Genomic DNA, 23022 nt, shown 5'->3' with positions numbered 1-23022 from the left:
TGCCCAGTGTTGTAGTAGATGTTCTAGCAATTAAACCTAAAATTGAAAGAAATAGTCAAACCCATTAAAAGAGTTTAATCACTCAACTACTCTATTCCCATTGGTGTTATCTTTGTGTTTGATGAGAAATTTATTTATTGTATTTTTAATTATTGCATCTTTATTTTAATTAGTTTACTATTTTCATTAGTTATCTTGTCTTAATTTAGAACACAAATTGCATTGTTAAAGATTGCTGTAATAAATTTGATAACATCAATTCCTAGGCAAACGATCTTAAATACTTATCATTATATTACTCGTTGCGTACACTTGCAAATTGACACCAATAACATTTAAATTCATTACAATAGGAGGCATCGAGGTGAATATTATATGAATATTGGTGCTTGCTTTAGCTATAGGGAAACTAGTCACATGGTCAAAGATTGTCCTAAGAGGCGTAATAATGCTGCTAGCACCCAAACTGAGGAGAGTCAAAAGAAGAGGCCAAGAGCTCAGGGTTTAGGTTTTGTGATAGCATAACAGAATGCTAAGGCATCTAATGATGTTGCGATAGGTGCACTATCTCTGTTTTCTCAAGATGCTAAAGTTCTATTTAATTCTGGTTGCACCATTCTTTTGTATCAATTGTATTTCTTATCATACGGATAAAAATACCGAGCCTTTTGAATGTTACTTGTATGGGTGATAACATGATTGTGAACCAAGTTTATAAGTCTTGTCTGCTTAGTTTTGAGGATAGAAATTTTTTTGTTGATTTGTTACCAATTATGATGCACGGTTTTAATGTTATTTTGGGTATGAATTAGTCAATAACTTATCATGCTAGTGTTAATCATTTCTCTAGGGAAATTGTTTTTAAAATTCCTGGAGAAACATAATTTTAATTTCAAGGCAACTGAAAAAATTACAAGGGGTTGATATATGTACTTAAGGCTAATAAGATGTTAGCAAAAGGATGCTAAGGCTTTTTAGCTTACGTAGTGAACGATAATAATAGTGAGGTTTCCCTAAGAGATATTTCAATGGTTAAGGAATTTTCAGATGTATTTCTTGAGGAATTGTTTGGTTTACCTCTTGATCAAGAAATCAAATTTTCTATTGATTTACTCCTGGCACTGCACCTATGTCCAAAGCACCTTACTACATGACACCTCTTAAATTGAAGGAATTTAAAGTTCAACTGCAAGGACTTCTTGATAAAGGTTTTATTTGCCCTAGTGTATCTTCTTGGGGAGCTCTGGTATTGTTTGTGAAGAAGAAAGATGGTTCTATGCAGTTATGCATTGATTACTGACAATTGAACACAATTACTATCAAGAATAGATGCCCATTTCTCGTATTGATGATCTTTTTGATCCACTACAAGGTGCAGCAGTATTCTTAAAATTTGAATTCAGTATATCGTTTTACAATCGTAAAAACAAGAAATTTTTATGTGATTTAACAGATGTTATTGGTTATTAAAGGAAGTTATATGCTCTGAGCTTACACGAAACCCTTGGAGTTATTGAGGATGTTGATTGTTAACCAAAAATTAGAGCTTTGAGTCTAAAAAGAGCTATTTCTTCTATCTATTATTTCAAAGTATTTCATGGGATGTTTGCTTGAATCAAATGGGAAAATTTTGTTACACAGAAGAAAAAAGTTTAAACTTAATAATCTGGTAAAGGTAAGCTGTTGTAGAAACTAGAGAGCTTTAATTAAATTACCAATAATGACAAAATACACCCATTTCGCAAATGAAGACTTGGGCACTCGACATTGAATGATTACATGGATTATGAAATACAGGACATATGAGTTTGATCAAACTATCAAGGGACTCGTTATTGACATGAGATATAACGATGATGATGGTGATGATGATATTGTCATAGTCATTGTCTCATCAATGATAACATTTAATTAAGGGTATTTTAGTAATTTGAAACAATCAAATCCAATTATATGATAAAGTAAATATATCAATGGGAATAAACAATTTTTCTGATTAATAAAATAAATGAGGTATTTTATTCAAATATCTTAATTGCATTTATATTTGTATTAAAGTCCATTTAATCATATTATATGTATTTATGTGATCACCATGTGGATTCACAGAAGACATAAATACAAGTTATCTTATGATTAAATAAATTTAGTTCACAGTTGATAAATAAAGTTGGGCACTTTATTTAGGTATAGACTGTAATAAATTCATTGAATGATTTGTCTTAATCATGTATGAATTTATTGATGTAGTACGACTACATTGAACAGGATCACATATGAGATTTAATTAACTTTGTAATAACTGTCAGGCTTATTAAATCTCATAGGCGTTGATTTTACTGTAATCTTAATCTTGAGTTAATTATGATTTCATGATTGTAATTGTTATTCCATTTGAGTTACCAATGGGCATGACACAGCCTTGTGGTCAAGATTACCCGGTATCTTGGTGGGAGCAATTATGAGTATTGGAGTTATGGATTAACAATATAGAATTTGTACAACACATCTCTTGATGGGTTTTCGGCACTTGATCATAGAATTCTCTGGCCAGAGTGTGTCAACATATTTAGTATGTTGAAAATGATCATTAGAGAAAACCAGTAAGGATCAAGGAATAAGATGTTATTAAATTGATTGGACAGTTGAGATATCAATTTAATTAACGATGTGGTACAAAGGATTGTGCAGTAAAGAAATCAATGTGGCTTGGGACGAATTATTATTCGAGCATACAATTATGGAAGTCAGTTCCAATCTTTTAGTAGAGTAGATTTGGAATTAAATAATTGGGCTAGTTTAATTACAAGCCTAATTATTGTAGCCACTATTGTATGTTCCTAAATGATCCCCGGGTTAGCTCATTTAATTAACTGCACCACTACTGAACTAATAAGTAAGATAACTAGCCATTTGGGTCAAAAGCCTAAATATATCATTTAGTGAGAGGCTCCATTTAATTAGCTTTTGTATAAGGGGCCTTATGTTATTTTACAAGGTGGGTCCCCTATTGAAAAAGAAAATAACGTGAGTTTTATTTAGAGCATTTTTTTTGGAGCCTATGGTTTTTACTAAAGGGTGATATAAAAGGCTTATTTTTCCTTAAAGAAAAATGGAGAAGCCACTTTATATAGATCAGAGAATAAGATTTTTCTCTCCATTATTGAGAAAAAAATTTTCTCGTGCTAGTTGCTTTGGTAGTGATAAAGGCGCCCACACGTCAAGTGCAGATCGAACCTGAGTCATAACCTGGAAGATCATTGGAGACTGTTCAGGATCTAACAAGCGTGGTGGTGACGGATCGTGATCTAACAAGAGTGGTGGTGGCGGATCGTGATCTAGGAGCCTAAAACACTTCAGCGGAAAAAGCCAACTCGGATTTTCAAGGTACGATTTCTGGATTACGTATTCCTATATATTATATGAGCGCGGTCCTTAAAAGGTTTTATAAAATTTTAAAAACCTGATTTTACCCAACAATTGGTATCAAAGCCATCTCATATTAATATATAAGAATTTTGTATGAAATCATTCTTGAAATTTATGTATTAGAGTGGCACAATTTATTCAGATATATATTATTTGTTTAATATATGAATGAAGCATGTTTTGGTTTGTCTTAATTCATGGTTAGATTTTTCGTTGTATTTTTCTTTGGATCTGTAACAGGAGGGGTGATTTTTTATCATCATGTTTCCCTCTTGATTTTTTTTCTGTTATAGAATTTTTGTAAGCCAAAAATTGGCCTAGGAAATTTGTAAATCAACGGAAAATAATCACGGATGTCAGATCAGAGGAAACGGAGGCCGGATATTTCAGAAGCATGCTGCCAGCAGCCACGAGCAACAGCAGCGCGCGCGGCCCACGTGGGCAGCAGCGCGCGCGGCAAGCGCGCTGTGTGCGCAGTGGCTGGCAGCTGCAGCACGCGACCAGCAGCTGCAGCGTGCAACCAGCAGCGTGAGCAAGGGCTTCCAGTTGCGCGCGCGTCGGTTGATGTTTTCCGGTGTGACGGCGGCAGCAAATTGGCGTCGGAGATGCGTGAACAGTCGCTGCCTTTTGTGGAGATGGCGGCTGGGGAAGATGAAAGAAAGAAAAATATGATTTTAGGGTTTCATGGTTTTTATCATGGAGGTCCCTATGGTTTCATAAGTTTTCTTTCGGGCAGAAATGTTTCAATTTTTTGCGTTTAAATCCAAAAACAGTTTTGGGCTTAAAGAATCCTAGTTTTAGGCCCAATTTAAATTTGGGCTTAATGGATTAAAATGCATAGATAAAATTGAGCACATTAAATTTATTTTTTGGTCCAAAAGTTTTATTTTAATAAAAAAAATTTTAATTATTTTTTTTTTCAAAATTAAAATTGGACCAATTATAAATTTAAAAGCCTAATTTTTCCTAGTCCATTAACAAAGACAAGATTATGGAAGATGGACATTGACAAAGAAGCCCAATGAAGATTAGGCTTAGGGTTAATGTATTTTTCATTATTAGGAAAGCCATGAATTAAGATTATTTAATTGTTTTTCTATATGTTTTGTTATGGATAATAACATGCCATGATAACATGTCATATAGAATAGGTAGTGCCACTCTATGCATAATGATACATGTCATTCATTAATAATGAATTTCATTATATTGTTTGAAATTTGCATATGCTTAATAATATTTGATATCATCTAGATAATATTATAGGAAGCACGCAATTAACAATATGTATGTTTTAAAAAGGAAAAATCAATTTTAAAATATTGAGTGGGAGAGGGAAAATTCAAGATAATTTTTCCACGGGCTCCATTGTTAGTTCAATAATAAAATTATATATATACCTCGACTTCATGATACGGTGATGCTCCCTACGGAGGGTATATATATTGGATATTTTATTTGATGAACTTCTTCAAAGATAAAATTGAAATATTTTTTCAATCGATTGTTCGCCCCAACGGTGACTATTGATATGAAAAATACGTAGATTGAAACAATGGTTATACACTCAACTAAAGTTTGTTATTAACCTTCCCAACGAAGCTCTGTTAACAAATTTAGGCCCAAAGGGATAATGATAATTATTTATCATGTCTCTACATGAAAGTAAATAATCTAATGGATAATTGGGTCTAGTAAGTGTAGACATGACTTCCCCAACGGATAGCTTGTCAAAGCGGTACTAGATTATCATTACAATAAATTAAAATGCATTTATAGATTTTTGCATTTTTGTCATTTATTGTGAATATTGTTTCAAAGTATTTATGCATGTTTATTTTATTTTTTTCAGAAAATGTCTTCCATCAACCCATTATTACTTATCCTTGTTAAAAATGAACTCACTGGCGAAAATTATTTAGATTGGAAACGCAATCTATTTAATATTCTCACTGCTAAGGGAAGCAAATATGTCTTGACCCAGCCTTGCCCTCCTGAACCATCGTTATACGATTATAGAAATCAGAGGGAGCCTTATAAGAAATGGTGCGAAGCTAACAAAATGGCTAAGCGCTATATATTGGCTTCGATTTCTGTGGAACTGCATAAGAAACATCGGAGCATGGAAACAGCCACTGAAATAATGGCTTGTCTTCATCAGATGTTTGGGTAAAATACCCATTTTGCTAGAGAAGCGGCATTAAAACGTATTACGGATACTAAGATGGAAGAGGGCACAAAAGTTCGTGATCATGTCCTCAAAATGATGGACTATTTGAATGAGGTAGAGATTCATGGTGTTCAAATCAATGATAAATCAAAGATTAACATGGTGATTGAATCTTTACCTGATACATTCAAAGAGTTTAAGGTTAGTTATATCTTAAACAATAAAGATATGACCTTAATTGAATTAATGCACGAACTACATGCTATAGAAGAATTCTATCATAGCAGAAAACTTCCTGAAAAAGGATTCTCTTCAAGGCTTAAGTCGAAAGACAAGAATGAGCAAGCAAGAGTTGGGATCGGCAAACTGTCCACTAAAAGAAGTGGCAAGCCAAAAGGTGAGTGTTACAAATGTGGACAGAAGGGTCACTGGAAGAAAGATTGTCCTAAGATTATTAAAATCAGGTATAGGAAATCTTTAAGCTTCCTAATTAGTTCAGATTTCTATTGATTCATACAATAATGAATTCTGAGATAACTAATCTTATTTATAATTCATTTATTTGGTTTTCAGGAAACCAAGAGATTAAGTGAAGAAAGCTTCAAACAGCAGTTGAGGACATGCTAGTTTATATCAATTGAAAGACTAGATCAATTTTACAAGACTTTAGTTTTGATATTTGTCTTTATTTTTCCAATTATTAGAGGAATATTAATTTCGGTGACTTGTTTTAATAAACAGGAGTACACTGTTATTTTTTGATCCTCTGTCTATTATTTATTTTGGTTATTTATAAAGACAATTTATATCATATAAGTCCATTGATCTATTCAAAGTAAGATATAATGATAAAGAGTATATGCATTTATCTAAGAAAAGAAATGTTTCTTCAAACCAAAATTACCTCTGATATTTATGCTTAAGTCATATAAACTATAATAAGATTTTAAGAAAATGATTAATGATAGACTTGTTGGCCTATTAAGATTGATCATTGTAACTCTATAAATCTCATTTAGAAAAGTAATATGACAAGGATGCTCTGTTTGAGCTAAAACCATAACATTGTATTTGATGATTTAGCGCATACAAATGTATACGGACTAATCAGTTTACATGTTATAAGAGGTTGTGAGTATTCTATCAAACTTGTTGATGAATATTCATTTTATTTATGTTTGTCTAAGTGCGTCATGATTCCATTGCTTTTGAAATTCAAAAGAGTACATGGATAAGACAGAAGCAATTAGACAGGAACATAAAAGAACATCGATATGATCGAAACAAAGAATATCTCTATGGAGAATTCAAGCACTATTTGGTTGTCAATGAACACTATAATACAATAGTGTAATTAAATGAAGAAACAAGATTCTTTTGGATAAGACAAGATATATACTAAGTGGTTTATCATTTACCTTTTTGATTCCAGATACTAGTATTTAAAACTACAAAGTTTATTGAACTTAGTTTCATCTATCTCGGTGTCTACTACTCCAAGAAATTATGAAAAAGTCACAAATATGGTTTGAGACACATTCGTATTTGGAGTTTACTAGTATTTCTACTAGAATCAGAGATAGACAAGATGGATTCGTGTTCAGAAGCTTGCATGTTTTAGGTATCTTAAAGGAATAAGGGAAAGTCTGAATTATAGTCCTCAAGATAGGAATGTATTTATAGAAATATTCTTTACTTTCTTTAAGGAAGACTCTATAATGACTTATAACCTAAGAGTAAGACAAAACTAGAGAAATAAAAGAGATCAGGTTGATGCTCAGCTTTCAACACCTGTTATAGAACAGGAAGAACAGCAACAACCAGCTGATCAGCACAGGATTATCCTTGAACAACCATCACTTTTAGAACCTTGTCGTAGTGGGAGGGTAACTAGGTTACCTGTGAGATACATATTTTTGGGAGAAACCTATATGGCTATCTCAGATGAACATGTACAAAATCCCACTAGTTACAACGAAGCTCTAATAGATAGAGATGTTAAATTTTGGAAAAAGGCCATGAATCAAGAAATGGAATCTGTGTATTCCAATAAAGTCTGGGAACTTGTAGAGGCACCAAATGGGGTAAAACCTATAGACTGCAAGTGAATCTACAAGAGAAAAAGAGGAGTAGACGGAAGGGTGGAAACATTTAAAGCAAGATTAGTAGCCGAATGGTTTACTCAGAAAGAATGAATCGATTATGAGGAAACCTTTTTCTACGGTTGCTATGCTTAAATCCATCAGGATTCTGCTCTCCATTGCTGCAGTGCTAGATTATGAAATTTGGCAAATGGATGTCAAGACTGCCTTTCTTAACGAGCATCTTGAAGAAAACATCTACATGCAGCAACCAGATGGATTTATACAAAAAGGCCAAGAACACATGGTATGTAAGTTGCAGAGATCCATTTATGGATTGAAGCAAGCATCCCGGTCATGGAACATCAGATTTGATCAAGCGATTAAATCACTTGGATTCATTCAGAACATTGATGAACCATGTGTGTACAAAAAAATTCAGGAAAAATTTGTAGCCTTCCTAGTTCTTTGTGTAAACAATATTCTCCTGATTGGAAACGATATAGGAGTGTTGACTACAATAAAGATTTGGTTAGCAAAATAATTTGATATGAAAGACCTGGGGAGGCAAGTTATATTCTTGGTATCAAGTTACTACGAGACCGGAAGAATAAAACTTTAGCCTTGTCTCAAGCGATCTATATCGATAAGATATTGGCTAGATTTAGCATGGAAAATTCCAAGACTGGTTTATTACCATTCAGACATGGAATTACATTCTCTAAGGATCAATCACCTAAAACATCTGAAGAGATAGAGAGAAAGAGACGAGTTCCCTATGCAGACGCTGTGGGAAGTCTCGTGTATGCCATGCTTTGCACTAGGCCAGACATCTGTTTTGCGGTAGGGATGGTTAGCAGATATCAATTTAATCCTGGACCTCAATACTGGACTGCAGTCAAGTATATTATAAAGTATCTGAAAAGAACTAAAAATTATATGCTTGTGTATTCTGGTGATGAACTCATTCTAGTGGGTTATACTAATTCTGATTTTTTGTCAGATAAGGATTTTAGAAAATCAACTTCTGGCTATGTGTTTACATTGGGAAGTGGAGCTATTAGTTGGATGAGTGTGAAACAATCTTGTATCACAGACTCAATAACTAAAGCTGAATATGTGGCTACATCTGAAGCTGCAAAAGAAGCTATATGGCTCTGCAAGTTCCTACGAAATCTTGAGGTGGTACCTGTTGTAACTGCACCCCTTAAACTATTTTGTGATAATGGTGGTGTGGTAGCTCAATCTAAGGAACCAAGGAACCACAAGAAACAAAACATATTGAAAGGAAGTATCATCTTATAAGGGAATAGTGTAGAAAGGTTATATGAAAGTACCCCAAATGGCATTAGATGCTAAATGGCAGATCTTATTACAATGGCCATTAGTGGGAAACCTTTATAACCTGCACTTAGAGTCCTAGAGCATGTGCAATATGCCAGATATGCTTTGAGAGCTAGTGGGAGATTGTTGGGATAATATGCTCTTTAAAAGCATATGTGTTTATTTAATTGTAATAAACAATTTTTCTGATTAATAAAATAAATGAGGTATTTTATTCAAATATCTTAATTGCATTTATATTTGTATTAAAGTCCATTTAATCATATTATATGTATTTATGTGATCACCATGTGGATTCACAGAAGACATAAATACAAGTTATCTTATGATTAAATAAATTTAGCTCACAGTTGATAAATAAAGTTGGGCACTTTATTTAGGTATAGACTATAATAAATTCATTGAATGATTTGTCTTAATCATGTATGAATTTATTGATGTAGTATGACTACATTGAACAGGATCACATATGAGATTTAATTAACTTTGTAATAACTGTCAGACTTATTAAATCTCATAGGCGTTGATTTTACTGTAATCTTAATCTTGAGTTAATTATGATTTCATGATTGTAATTGTTATTCCATTTGAGTTACCAATGGGCACGACACAGCCTTGTGGTCAAGATTACCCGGTATCTTGGTGGGAGCAATTATGAGTATTGGAGTTATGGATTAACAATATAGAATTTGTACAACACATCTCTTGATGGGTTTTCGGCACTTGATCATAGAATTCTCTGGCCAGAGTGTGTCAACATATTTAGTATGTTGAAAATGATCATTAGAGAAAACCAGTAAGGATCAAGGAATAAGATGTTATTAAATTGATTGGACAGTTGAGATATCAATTTAATTAACGATGTGGTACAAAGGATTGTGCAGTAAAGAAATCAATGTGGCTTGGGACGAATTATTATTCGAGCATACAATTATGGAAGTCAGTTCCAATCTTTTAGTAGAGTAGATTTAGAATTAAATAATTGGGCTAGTTTAATTACATGCCTAATTATTGTAGCCACTATTGTATGTTCCCAAATGATTCCCGGGTTAGCTCATTTAATTGACTGCACCACTACTGGACTAATAAGTAAGATAACTAGCCATTTGGGTCAAAAGCCTAAATATATCATTTAGTGAGAGGCTCCATTTAATTAGCTTTTGTATAAGGGGCCTTATGTTATTTTACAAGGTGGGTCCCCTATTGAAAAAGAAAATAACGTGAGTTTTATTTAGAGCATTTTTTTTGGAGCCTAGGGTTTTCACTAACGGGTGATATAAAAGGCTTATTTTTCCCTAAAGAAAAATGGAGAAGCCACTTTATACAGATCAGAGAATAAGATTTTTCTCTCCATTGTTGAGAGAAAAATTTTCTCGTGCTAGTTGCTTTGGTAGTGATAAAGGCGCCCACACGTCAAGTGCAGATCGAACCTGAGTCATAACCTGGAAGATCATTGGAGACTGTTCGTGATCTAACAAGCGTGGTGGTGACGGATCGTGATCTAACAAGAGTGGTGGTGGCGGATCGTGATCTAACAAGAGTGGTGGTGGCGGATCGTGATCTAGGAGCCTAAAACACTTCAGCGGAAAAAGCCAACTCGGATTTTCAAGGTACGATTTTTGGATTACGTATTCCTATATATTATATAAGAGCGGTCCTTAAAAGGTTTTATAAAATTTTAAAAACCTGATTTTACCCAACAGTCTCAGTTGAGATTGGCCAATCTTGATCCCTCCCGATCATGAATTATGGGGAATGACCATTCTGAATCCCAATTGAAATAGTAAATCATATCAAAAAATATTTTCCAAGTCTCTACCAATTAAAATCTTGAACCAATCGAAATCCAGATGTCCTAATATTATCCATTTACTATGAAATTTACCAAACCAATTTTTTTTCATTTGTTAAATGGGAATGTCGTTACAAAAATAACAATAATTAAAGTGATCGTTGTTGGGTTTTGCCTTGGGTCCATCATGTTTGTTTTCTCTAAAGATTTCTTTTTAATTTAGTTAATTAAAAATTAAAATAATAATCGCGACAATTGGGACATTCAGGATTTCAATAGTCACATTAAGCATAGTGAATCTTGTTTCGAATGGTAAATCAAGAAAAAAAATTTAGTTCTGAATCCTGATCTAAATTATAGATCGAGACGAAAAAAAAAATTGTATTGAATCTCATATTGTTAAGGATGGCATCCCGAATCGTGATCGTGATTTGAGAAATTCTGTCAATCCTATTATCATTCCTCGTTTCAATTTTTATCCATTTCGATTTTAACCCATGTTACCAGTTGATAAACATACCATTAATGGTTAAGAAGAAAATTCAAAGCATTTTGTTTAATTATGGGACAACATTCTTATTGTACATAAATAATGGGTGCTATATTTAACGTAATTTTTTAAGTTTTAAAGCTAAATTTTAGATATCAAGTTTGCGAAGTTCTTTGGCCGTCAGCAATTTTCGTGCGCCTCTCCTGCCGTTATAAACCAAATGAATGCATTTCATTTGACTAAAATACCCTTACAATGTTAAGAGTACTGAAATTTGGTGATGGTTTAACTGATAAAAACTACAACTGTGAGCGTTAAAATGATGCTTGCCAAAACTAGTAGTTTTTTAGCCCTTTTAGACAAACAACAAAGACTTAAACTTAATTGGTAATACCTCAGCACATAAAACAATTTACTTGTTTGAGAAGTTAACGTAAGCAAAGACTTAATTAGTAATACCTCAGTATATGAAACAATTTACTTGTTTGAAAAGTTAACGTGTACTTTTAAAATTTGAAAAGATGAATTTAATAAGTTCATCGTGACGTGTCGTTACAGTCTTCACTAGGCTCGCCATTGCCGTCTTATTTGCTGGTACTTGCTGGTGAGAATCTTATTTAGTTTGTGTTAAGTTTTTCCTGCAATAATTTTTTTTTATTATACATAAAATCTGTGTACAATCATAGCTATGATGTCTATTTCCTTCCACACGCTATAGTTAGTGCGGATCTACATTTTGCAATCGGGTAATTTTTAAAAACCACCCCCGAGGTTTGCCTCTGATACACTTAGAGAGAACATATGCATATATTGACAACATACCCCCTGGCCGTTTATAAGAGTTATACATCCGTTAGGTAATTGAGGGCAATAATGTAAATGGCATATTTTTTAATTTTTAAATCTTACAAAAGCTGATATAAAGTGATTGATTAGACAAGAGAATCTAGAGAATGGACATGACTTTGAAGCTAGTGAAACCCGAGGGGGTAGGAACCCATTTTCAAATACACTGACAATGCTTATCTTCATTTCTTCTTCTTCTTTTTTTTGAACATAACTTTAACACCCGCTGAATTTAGCAATAGCAGAGGCACGCGTACATACACTTAGCTAACAAGTCATTTGCTCAACTATGCTTCCATCTGAATTTCAGCGACGACCGGCATCTGAACAGCCGGCGATTGAAGAGAGTAACAAGTGTGTATTTCTACGAAAGTTTAAAACTGAAGTTGGGTTTTATTATATTCTTGGATTTTGTTAAATTGTTGCTAGTTAGACACTTCGTATTTTTTATATAGTTAATTAAACTATATAACTCAAGAAATCAAACACTGATTTTTTTTTTTTTACCTGCTTGGTTGTTCTTCAAAAGAAACGGTAACCGAATTAGAATCCTCTCCATTAGGCTTTTGAATGCAAACCCAATTCGCAGATTCAGCCTCTAGATATGCAAATCTTCTTATCTTTACAATCACTCTGGCTTTTTTACTTATATTCAGCCCCGTGTCGGCTTTGGTCTGGTCTAGCTTATCCGGTTTGAGTGTTTCCATGATTCGTAGCAAAGCAAAACCGAAAGAATGAGATGTTACTTTGGGAAAATGAATTGATTTTTAAAACTGAAGTTGAGTTTTATTATATTCTTAGATTTTGTTGAATTGTTGGTAGTTAGACACTTCTTATTTTTTATATAGTTAATTAAGATTTTTACAAATTGAAGCAATGACCAAAAATGAATTGATTTTTAAGTTGATAATCATTGGATATATTATGTAAACTCTGAAAACGAATTAATTCTTGATGATTTTGGACTATGATCTGTGAATGTTTATTGAAATTTTACAGCCAAAATGTATATATTTCTTTATGTATAATTTGCAATGTTAGAGCTCATGCCATTGCTTATATAATTTTGTATTGCTACATTTAAGAGCTGACAACAATGAGGCTGACAATGGAAATGAAGAGCTGCATTATGGTTATGCTGGATTTGCAAATGAACTTGATGAATTTGAAGATGATTATGAGTATGAGGCTGCTGTAGATGGATCATATCCAGATAATTCTGATTCGAGCCATTTATTTGGAAGTGAAAGTGACAGTGACAGAGATCTTGATGATTATGAATCTGGGGATGACAGTGGAGATGATTCAGAGGATGATTTTGAAGAACAAGCTTGCATTAGATATGAAAAAAATGCAGGTGGCTTTGAGTTCAATTCTGTTGGAGATGAGATAGTGTTGAGGCCTGGACAGTTGTTTGTCAGTGTGTATGAGTTAAGAAAGGTTTTAAAAGTGTTTGCTATTAGGAATGGATTTAGATTGAAGAGGCTGAAAAATGAGAAAACAAGAGTGACATGCGTGTGTGCAGCAGCAGGATGCACTTGGAGAATCCACGCAAGCCTTAATTGGAATAAAAAGTCATTTCAGATTAAGACTCATTGTCCAGATCACACTTGTCCTAGAGTTGATGATAATTTTGAAGCCTCTTCAAATTGGATAGCAGCCACATATCTACATCTATTCAAAGCCAACCCCGACATCAAGATTTCTGTTATTGCAGCTGGTTTAATGCAAAAGTATGGAATTGAATGTAATAATCAGAGGTTGTATAGAGCCAAAAGAAAAGCATTTGAGTTGCTTGGTCAGGACCATAAGGCTAGCTACAGCAAACTATTTAGGTATATGCATGCTTTATTGAATTCTAACCCTGGTTCTACTGTATCTCTTGAAAGGGATTGGTTTGGTGGTGCTGAGTTTCCAATATTCAAGAGGTTCTTCATTTGTTTTGATAGCAGTAGAAGAGGATTTTTTGAAGGATGTAGACCAATGATTGGGGTTGATGGCTGTCACTTAAAAGGACCGTATAGAGGTGTTCTTTTGACAGCTGTGAGCATTGATGCAAATTATGGCATTTACCCTTTGGCAATGTGTGTGGCTGAGAATGAAAACAATGACTCATGGCAATATTTTATGGATAAACTATATGATCAAGTGGGTTGTAATGGTGGTGAAGGATTATGCTTTATTAGTGATAGGCAAAAGGGTGTGCTCAATGCCTTAGATAGAATATTCCCTTTATCATTAAAGAGATATTGCTGCAGACACATCTACGCGAACTTCAAGCAAAAGTTTCCTGGATTGTTGCTGAAAAAAGTATTTTGGAGAGCCTGTAGAAGTTCAAATGTTGCCGACTTTAACTCCCATATGGAAGAACTGAAAACTATAAGTCCTGAAGGGTATGAATGGCTCATGAAAATCCCCACCGTGTGTTGGGCAAAGCATCTATTCCCTCCACATACTAAATGCAGCCACGTTACTAATAATATGACTGAATCTTTTAACAATTGGATTAACAATTTCAGAGGTTTACTAATTGTGAGAATGTTTGAGGAGATACGAAGGAAAACTATGCGCTTGATTCATAGGAGACATGAGGCAGCCCTTGGATGGAATAATGAGCTGCCACCAGTGGTTAGAAGGAAGATTATTAAGGGAAGAGAAGAGGCAAGATCACTTTCTGTCATTTTTGGGCATAATGAAACATTCGAGATCCTTGAAGATGTGACCAAGATCGTTGTTGTTGATCTATTAAAGAGAAAGTGTGATTGTAGTGAATGGGCTATTTCTGGAATGCCTTGCAAACATGCCCTCTGCTGCATAGATGCCAAGAGGTATAATGTTGAAGACTATGTACATCCATTTCTGAAAAAGGCAGCTTATATTGCCGCTTACAAGCATCAAATCATACCAGTTCCTGATGAGAAGAGGTGGCCACTTGTACTTCATGATAACTTACAGCCACCGGCAATTATAAGGTCTGTTGGCAGACCTCAAACTAAGAGAAGGAGAGAAGCTGGTGAATCTTCAACATTCAAGCAAAGCTCAAGTGTTAGGTGCTCTCGATGTGACCACTGGGGCCATAACAAGAGAACTTGTCCAAGAGCAATTAACGATCAAATGAGAAAAGACAAGGTAAATGTATTTGTAATTACGCTTTAACTTATAAAATATTAACATAATTATATGATTTTCATTTTATTTTGTAGGCACTGGTTTCTGATACGAGCTCACAACATGTAGACATTCAAATCAGCCAAACACAGTCATCTGCTCAGAATAATGGTATCTCTTCAATCCTTAAAATAATGCCAACTGATATAATATCCTTATTTGGATCACTTTGTTTTATTCTGAATATGGGTTAAGGTAACTAGAATGAAAAACCTCAGCATAATCTAATTAGCAGAGTTTATTACTGCTGCCCAGCTCACTTAGCTAACTAGTCCTAAGTTAGTTATATTGGTAGCTTGAAAGCAAAAGTATATACTATGTAAAAGATTCAAAATCTTTACATATAACTTGTGTAACTAGAACCAATTCACTCAGTTTTAATTCGCATACTTCAGCTCATAACTCTATTTTTTTCCTTCGTTTGTTTAGTTACCAAATAAACATTCTAGAATCTGAATATATGCAATATGTTTGTAGGGCATTTGACTCAAGAATGAAGTCTGATTTGAAGCTTAAAGCATCCAACAGTATGTAGAACATTATGCTCAAAATTTATGACAAGACAAAGCACATAACCTGACCCCATACACTATTTTTTTGCGGGGATCAGATGATGCAACATTTTTTGAAGAATCGAGACGTCGATAGATGATGTATCATCTTTTGCTCACCTAACACATAGGTTTGAGTTTTTTTTAATCACATTTTGTTCAGAAATATAAGCTAACAGTGTGAAGTTACTGCATTCGTCATGTATGTAGCAATTGACTTAGTTATTGCAAACTATTTCTATGATAGTTGCCTTTTTTGTAAGTATGTATATGGTGTGCTTTCTGTCTCTTGTAATGGCTAAGTGTAAGCTAGCCAAACAATGCCTGTTCAAACTCAAATTCTGCTGGAATGCAATTTATCTATTTGGTTATGCCTAATTAGTCACTTTCAATTTATACACTTTCTTTTAAATATATGATAATTTAGTTGTGATGCCTGTTGTTTCAATCTTATGATGATGACGAGATTACTTTGGGTTGATTTGGAGTTGAATGGAAACTTTTCTGCACAGTTTCTTTACCATCCAGTAGTTTAACAAGTCTCAGTTGTGCTTTGATTTGATTGTATTGTGATTATTTGTTGTTGAAGTGGGCTGGTGATACTAGTTTCAAGTATGTTGGCTGATGATGGTGAGATTAAGTTTAGTTGATTTTGAGTATAATGGAGGCTTCACTGGGTAGTTACTGCATTGATACACAAAAATGTTACAAAAGAGCATTTGATGATCCATTTATTTGCTAATGCATATTCATTTAGTTGCTTTAGGTATTATTACATGCATTTGTTGACTAAACATTTACTTAGCAGCTATGACTACACCTATTATTGAAACTACAACAACACAAATGAAAAAAACCAAGTTCAGGAGCAAGATTACATTTACAGCACTGAATTTTACTCTATTTTGTTGTGCTTTTTGCATAATTGATTTCATTTCCTTCATATCCTTTTGCATACTCATCAGCAGCTCAGAATTTGCTTGACATGTTCTTATACCATCAAATATAGCACCTCTGTTGAAATCATTTGGAGATGGAATCCAAAATTTGAAATAGCCACAGCCATGTTTACTATCCATACAGCAATAATAAAGCTTGTTTGGGTTGTCATCCGATTCTGACACTTTCAAAGCAGCTCTTTTGTAGCATCTACATGTCTTGTTTGAATATCGTATGAGGTTGCCATTAATCTCATCCCTCCATCCTCTGCTTTCTTGACTGCTTGATCCAATTGATTGTTGTGAACTTGCTGAAGCCATGACAAGTATGAGAGTTGAGATGCTTTGCAAACGAAGAATATTGTGCAAACAAAGAATCAAATTATGCCAATTTAAATAGAGTAAAGCAACACTGATATTACCATTGGTTACCAACGGTAATATCAGTGTTGCTTTTATATTAATTACTTTAAAATATTTTAATCTATTTGTCTTATTACTACCTAATTGTTACTGTTAAAATACTTGGTTTAAAGGGCATTTTAGTCTTTTTAACACCTAATTCAGTTTTGTTTTATATATGATTGTGTAATGTTAAAAAATAAATTCATAAGGGTATAATAGCCTTTCTAATACTCTTTTCCATTTGGCGCCAAAAAGTAAGATCTTCTACAGTATCAAATTATCTTATCATTCCTTGAAATGTGTTGTTAAGGGCATTTTTGAATATTCCCTCAACTGCCTAACGGATGTATAACTCTTATAAACGGCCAGGGGGGATGTTGTCAATATATGCATATATTCTCTCTAGGTGTATCAAAGGCAAACCTCAGGGGTAGTTTTTAAAAATTACCCTTTTGCAATCTCATATTTGACTGTAGTTTAATTTTTTTTTTAATTTAATAAAAATAAAAATGTTTAAATAAAATTGCTTTTCACTATGTTTCTCTTTACTCTATCAGCCACGCACTTTCTGGCGCTAGCGAATTCACCAGTGTCTCTATTGTGGCCATCTTCAACCGCGGAGCCATCTTTGTTCGCTAATCCAACAGCTCTAATTCTATCGGCGGCGGCAAAATCAAACTTTGTGGTAATGCCCTTTATCTTGGCTACCAACTCCTTCTGATTGTTGTGTTTATTAATTTTTTCCAATATTTTAAACTATATGAGAGAAAAAAGAAAAATTATGACAAAATATAAATATCTGAAAAAAAAATTATTATTGTTATTATTTTTATTCATGCTATATATTTTTTAGGGTACTGAAAATGAAGTTACATAAGTGATAAATTTAATTATCAGAAATTGTATTCCTAAAAAAAAAGTGAGAGTGTATAATACACTAATACGCTAGTTATCACAAATTTAAATTTACTTTGGAGAACATCATTTTGGGAAATCAAATTTTGTTTACTATGGAGAAAGAAGTTTAAAATTTTTGGACTCACATGCAGAACCTAAAGAGGTTATGGGCTTTTGTGTAGATTAACTTCAGCTGAAGCCGTCGTAATGATAATTTACACTTACGTATAGAATTTATTTTTTTGTGATCTATGTAAGTCCAAATTGTATCTTGATTGTTTGATCAATAAAGTGAGTAGATTTTTCCTTTTGAAATTGGTTTTATACTATTATGTTCATCACGAACATCATTCTTGTTCTTGGTTCTGGCTTGTATTTTGTTGACTTTAAATGGTCTTTATTGTATTCAATTCATCAAGATTGTTAAGAATTAACTTGTAAAGCCTTCAAAGATTCAAAAGAGTGATATTATGATGTGTGCTAATTATGTAGTTTATTGTAATTTCAATGTTGTAGTTACATTGTAGTAGTGGTTTGAGCTAGTTATATTGTAACTAGTCTTTTGTAGTTATCTTATTAGTTGTATTTAAATGGATGGTGAATAGAAAAGAGATAGGGAAGATTTCTATTATCTATAGACCGTGTTTCTAGGGATGGCAATGGATTGGATTTGATCAAAGATCCATGTGATCCAAATCCAATCGGATCGGATTTGGATCGGTTTAAAATTGATTTGGATCGGATTTGGATCTCGATGTGCGGATTTAAGACGGATCTGGAGCAGATATAGATCTATTTTAATATCTAAATCCATATCCATATCTACTCATCTTTTAATTTTATTTTATTTTAAAAGTTTCTTAATAATTGTGGAATGATAATGATAATAAATTTTATTCATAGCATATTAGTAGTATTTACCATGTATTTAAACTCTTAAAACTTAAAGGTTAATTTTGTAAATTTAAAGGTCAGCCAGCCTCAAAGCATGTACATGCAATATTCAAATTGCAATCCAAGTAATATAACCTGGTAATTTATTTTATTATATTGGCCAAATAATTTTTAAGGAATATAGTTATTCATATATTTAGTCAAATATGGTCATAATAAAAATAATAAAGGACTGAATATAAATCATATTTAATTTATATGTCATTATCTAATGTTGTAGGAATGAGGGTATGTGTATCGTGGATATTAGAATGATGAAGGAGACAATAGAATATTAGATTGATCTTACTCCTGTAATTACTTCTGAATGATATTTTATTATCTTTCTTATTTGTTGTTTTGGTATAGAAGTATAAGCTACAATATTTATTATATTTTTGAGAAAAATTATATAATTTATTTGTTATCAATACATTTTAGCCTTCAATTTTCAATCTAAAAAATTATTACTTTTTTATTATGGAATTTTAGAATTCATGACGGATCTAGAGCAGATTTGGATTTTAATTTTTTTCGGATTTGGAGCAGATATAGATATTTATTACTTTTTTGGATCTGGATATGGAGCGAAAAATATGGATTCATAACGGATCTGGAGCAGATACGAATCTTAATTTTTATTATGAATTTAGATCTGGAGCAAAGTAAATCCAACCCATATCTGCCCCATTGCCATCCCTACGTGTTTCTTATCTGGAGAGTGGTTCTCTCAAAACAACCTTCTTTCCTTAATTTTCTCTCTTATCACTAAAATTTACGTAACATTTGGTAACATTTGGTGTCTGAGCGAGGGCTCCTCATGGCTGATGCAACTAGACCAAAAAAAGAGACTGATTTCAAAACCTTTGTTACTGAAAAATTTGAGAATCAAGATGCAATTATGCAAGAGATTTTTAGCAAACTTCAGAGTCTAAACACCAAGTATGACCAAATAATTTCCCAATATTCCCAAACCAGTACAGGTGTCATCCAAAGTCCAAAGTCAGGAGAATATAGTTCATCTATTAGAACAACAAATTTGTCCTTTGGCCAAACGCTAAAATTAAAATTCCCAAACTTCAATGGTGAAGACCCAAATAGTTGGATTTATAAGGCTGAACAATACTTTGAATATCAGAAAATTATTGAGGGACACCAAGTGCAATTGGCATCTTTCCATCTTGAAGGAACTGCACTACAATGATTTCGTTAGCTAATGAAAACAAAAGGACCAATTTCGTGGGCTGAGTTTGCACAAGCTCTTCTTAAAAGAGTTCGATGATGCGTCAGAAGCTTTGTCCCAATAAAAGCAAAAAACCACCATATTGGCTTACCAAGAAGAATTTGAGAGATTGTCTCAGATGGTGGAGGATGTACCAGAAAGCTTCTTAGTTGGTAGTTTTGTTGGAGGACTCAAGGATGAAATTCACTTAGAGTTAAAGATTCAGTAGCCTCGGTCATTGTCCATAGCCATTGGACTTGCTAGAGTTATTGAGAAAAAGTGTAACCTTTGTAACCAATCCTCTAAAATCCAATCTACAACCCAAGGTTTGTTAGGATCCCAACCAAGCAATTCAACTCCATCAACATTTAAACGTTTGACCCCAAGTGAGGTTAAAGAATGTAAAAACCGTGGCCTTTGCTACTATTGTGATGGAAAATATTCTCCCAGTCATAAGTGTCAAAGTCCTCAATTGTTTATGATGGACGATTTTCACAGCAAAGATGATGAAGAGGGAAGCGGTCAAGGTGCAAAACATGATTAATGTTCAAAGTAGTTCCTTGAGGACAAGGATTTTTTCTAAGAGGGGGGGGGGGGAATGATGTGTGCTAATTATGTGGTTTATTGTAATTTCAATGTTGTAGTTACATTGTAGTAGTGGTTTGTGGTAGTTATATTGTAACTGGTCTTTTGTAGTTATCTTATTAGTTGTATTTAAATGGATGGTGAATAGAAAAGAGATAGGGAAGATTTCTATTATCTATAGATTGTGTTTCTTATCTGGAGAGTGGTTCTCTCAAAACAACCTTCTTTGCTTAATTTTCTCTCTTATCTTTAAAAATTTACGTAACATATTAGAGCCTTGATTGATTCTCGATGTGTCCTATCTTGTTGTAGCGGAAGTTTAACGTTCAACTATTCTGTTGATTCTTAAGAATATCGGAATAAAAGAATGATTTAAATTCATGCTGATTTGAAAGAATATCGTAATTCTAGGGGGTTAAGACTCGTTAACTCTATAGAATATCAAGAATTAACTAAACTCAAAAACTCAAACAAAGTATTGATAACCGAAAATATTATTGAACTCAAATATGCATTCAGAGACTACAAGAGAGGGCTATTTATAGTAGTAAATTATTATAAACCATGAATAAAAAGGAGAACAAATTCCTAAACTATAAAGAAAAAGAACAATAAACTTTAGACAATATGGAAACTAATTAGTATGATAAGGATTCCTAATCTGCATCACTCCCTAAGTTAGAGAGAATTTGCCTTGAATTCAGATTGTCAATAACAGCATCTTCATCAAATCATCTCTAAAAGGAATAAAATAATTGACATTGATGGTGTGTTTACTTCATGAAATAGGGAATAGAAATAAAATTCATGTTTACTTGACAAAATGTAATTTGGGAATAGGAATAAAATGTGTGGGTCCCACACAATTTGGGAATAAAGAATGAGAATCCTATTCCCATGGGGGGTTGGGAATGAAAATGAAGGAATGTGAATGAAATATATGTTTATTTTTGTATCCCTCTACTTTTTTCATATTTCCCAAATTGCCCACATTCAAATCACAATTAATTTTATTATTTTAAATTTCATTAATAATAATAATAATTATTATTATTCTTATTAAGTTTTATTAACTTTATTATTTTAGTTACTACTAATTATTTTTATTAATATTATCATTATTAACAATAAAAATAATGATAAAAATAATAATTAATAAAAATAATTAATTTATCATTTTTAACAATATTATCATTATTGTTGTTGTTATTGTTGTTATTATTATTATTATTTTATTATTATTATTATTAATAAAAATAATAATAACAATAATTAATAATAACTAAAATAATAAAGTTAATAAAATTTAATAATAATAATAACAATAATGTAATTTTCATTATCTAGATACATGTATAAATATTATTATAAAAATGATATTAATTAAATAATAATAATAATAATAAATGTTTAAAATGATAATATTAATAAAAATAATAATAACAATAATTAATAGTAACTAAAATAATAAAGTTAATAAAATTTAATAATAAATGTTAATAATGATAATATTAATAAAAATAATATTAATAGTAATTAATAATAACTAAAATAATAAAGTATAATAATAATAATAATAATAATAAATGTTAATAATGATATTATTAAGAAAAATAATATTAACAGTAATTAATAATAACTAAAATAATAAAGTTAATAAAATTTAATATTATTATTATTATTATTAAATTTGATTAACTTTATTATTTTAGTTATTATTAATTATTGTTAATATTATTTTTAATAATAATAATAACAACAACAACAACAACAATAATGATAATATTGTTAATAATGATAAATTAATTATTTTTATTAATTATTAATATTATGGGTATTTTAGTAAATTTATTCTCATTTTCATTCCTCATTCCCATTTATTTTGCCATGTAAACACATCAATGGAATTCCAGCACATTCTCATTCCCATTTATTTTGCCATGTAAACACATCAATGGAATTCCAGCACATTCTCATTCCCATTTATTTTTGCTAAGTAAACACTGAAACTCATTCACATTCCCAGTCCATTCTCATTGCACCACATTCTCATTCCCAGGAAGTAAACGCACCATCATTGTAATACTAGTAAGTTTTGAACCATAAGTGTAATGAGTGATGATGAATAAAATGAACGTGTTTAAAGCGGGCATCATCTTTCGATCATCAAC

The 23022-nt window shown here is 32.3% G+C and overlaps 1 protein-coding gene across 1 annotated transcript; it reads left to right on the top strand.

Annotated features, from left to right (window-relative positions):
• The first annotated feature begins 5758 nt into the window (after positions 1–5758).
• Positions 5759–15523, top strand: LOC112096324. The gene is made up of 5 exons (XM_024179749.1): positions 5759–5996; positions 8777–8916; positions 13194–15281; positions 15356–15431; positions 15516–15523. Exons 1-5 carry the CDS (start codon positions 5759–5761, stop codon positions 15521–15523), a joined length of 2550 nt encoding a protein of 849 aa, XP_024035517.1.
• The last annotated feature ends 7499 nt before the right edge of the window (positions 15524–23022 follow it).

Source organism: Citrus clementina, unplaced genomic scaffold (genome assembly GCF_000493195.1).
Source record: "Citrus clementina cultivar Clemenules unplaced genomic scaffold, Citrus_clementina_v1.0 scaffold_8, whole genome shotgun sequence".
NCBI classification, from domain to species: Eukaryota; Viridiplantae; Streptophyta; class Magnoliopsida; order Sapindales; family Rutaceae; genus Citrus; species Citrus x clementina.
This window is presented reverse-complemented; position numbering and strand designations above follow the sequence as displayed.

What these genes read in the sequence shown, in the direction of transcription:
- LOC112096324 (XM_024179749.1), top strand. Translation starts at nt 5,759, where the DNA reads ATGGTGATTGAATCTTTACCTGATACATTCAAAGAGTTTAAGGTTAGT. An exon ending in TTTGTGATAATGGTGGTGTG is followed by an intron (nt 8,917 to 13,193) that starts GTAGCTCAATCT and finishes TTGCAATGTTAG; the next exon opens with AGCTCATGCCATTGCTTATA. An exon ending in ATCAAATGAGAAAAGACAAG is followed by an intron (nt 15,282 to 15,355) that starts GTAAATGTATTT and finishes TTTATTTTGTAG; the next exon opens with GCACTGGTTTCTGATACGAG.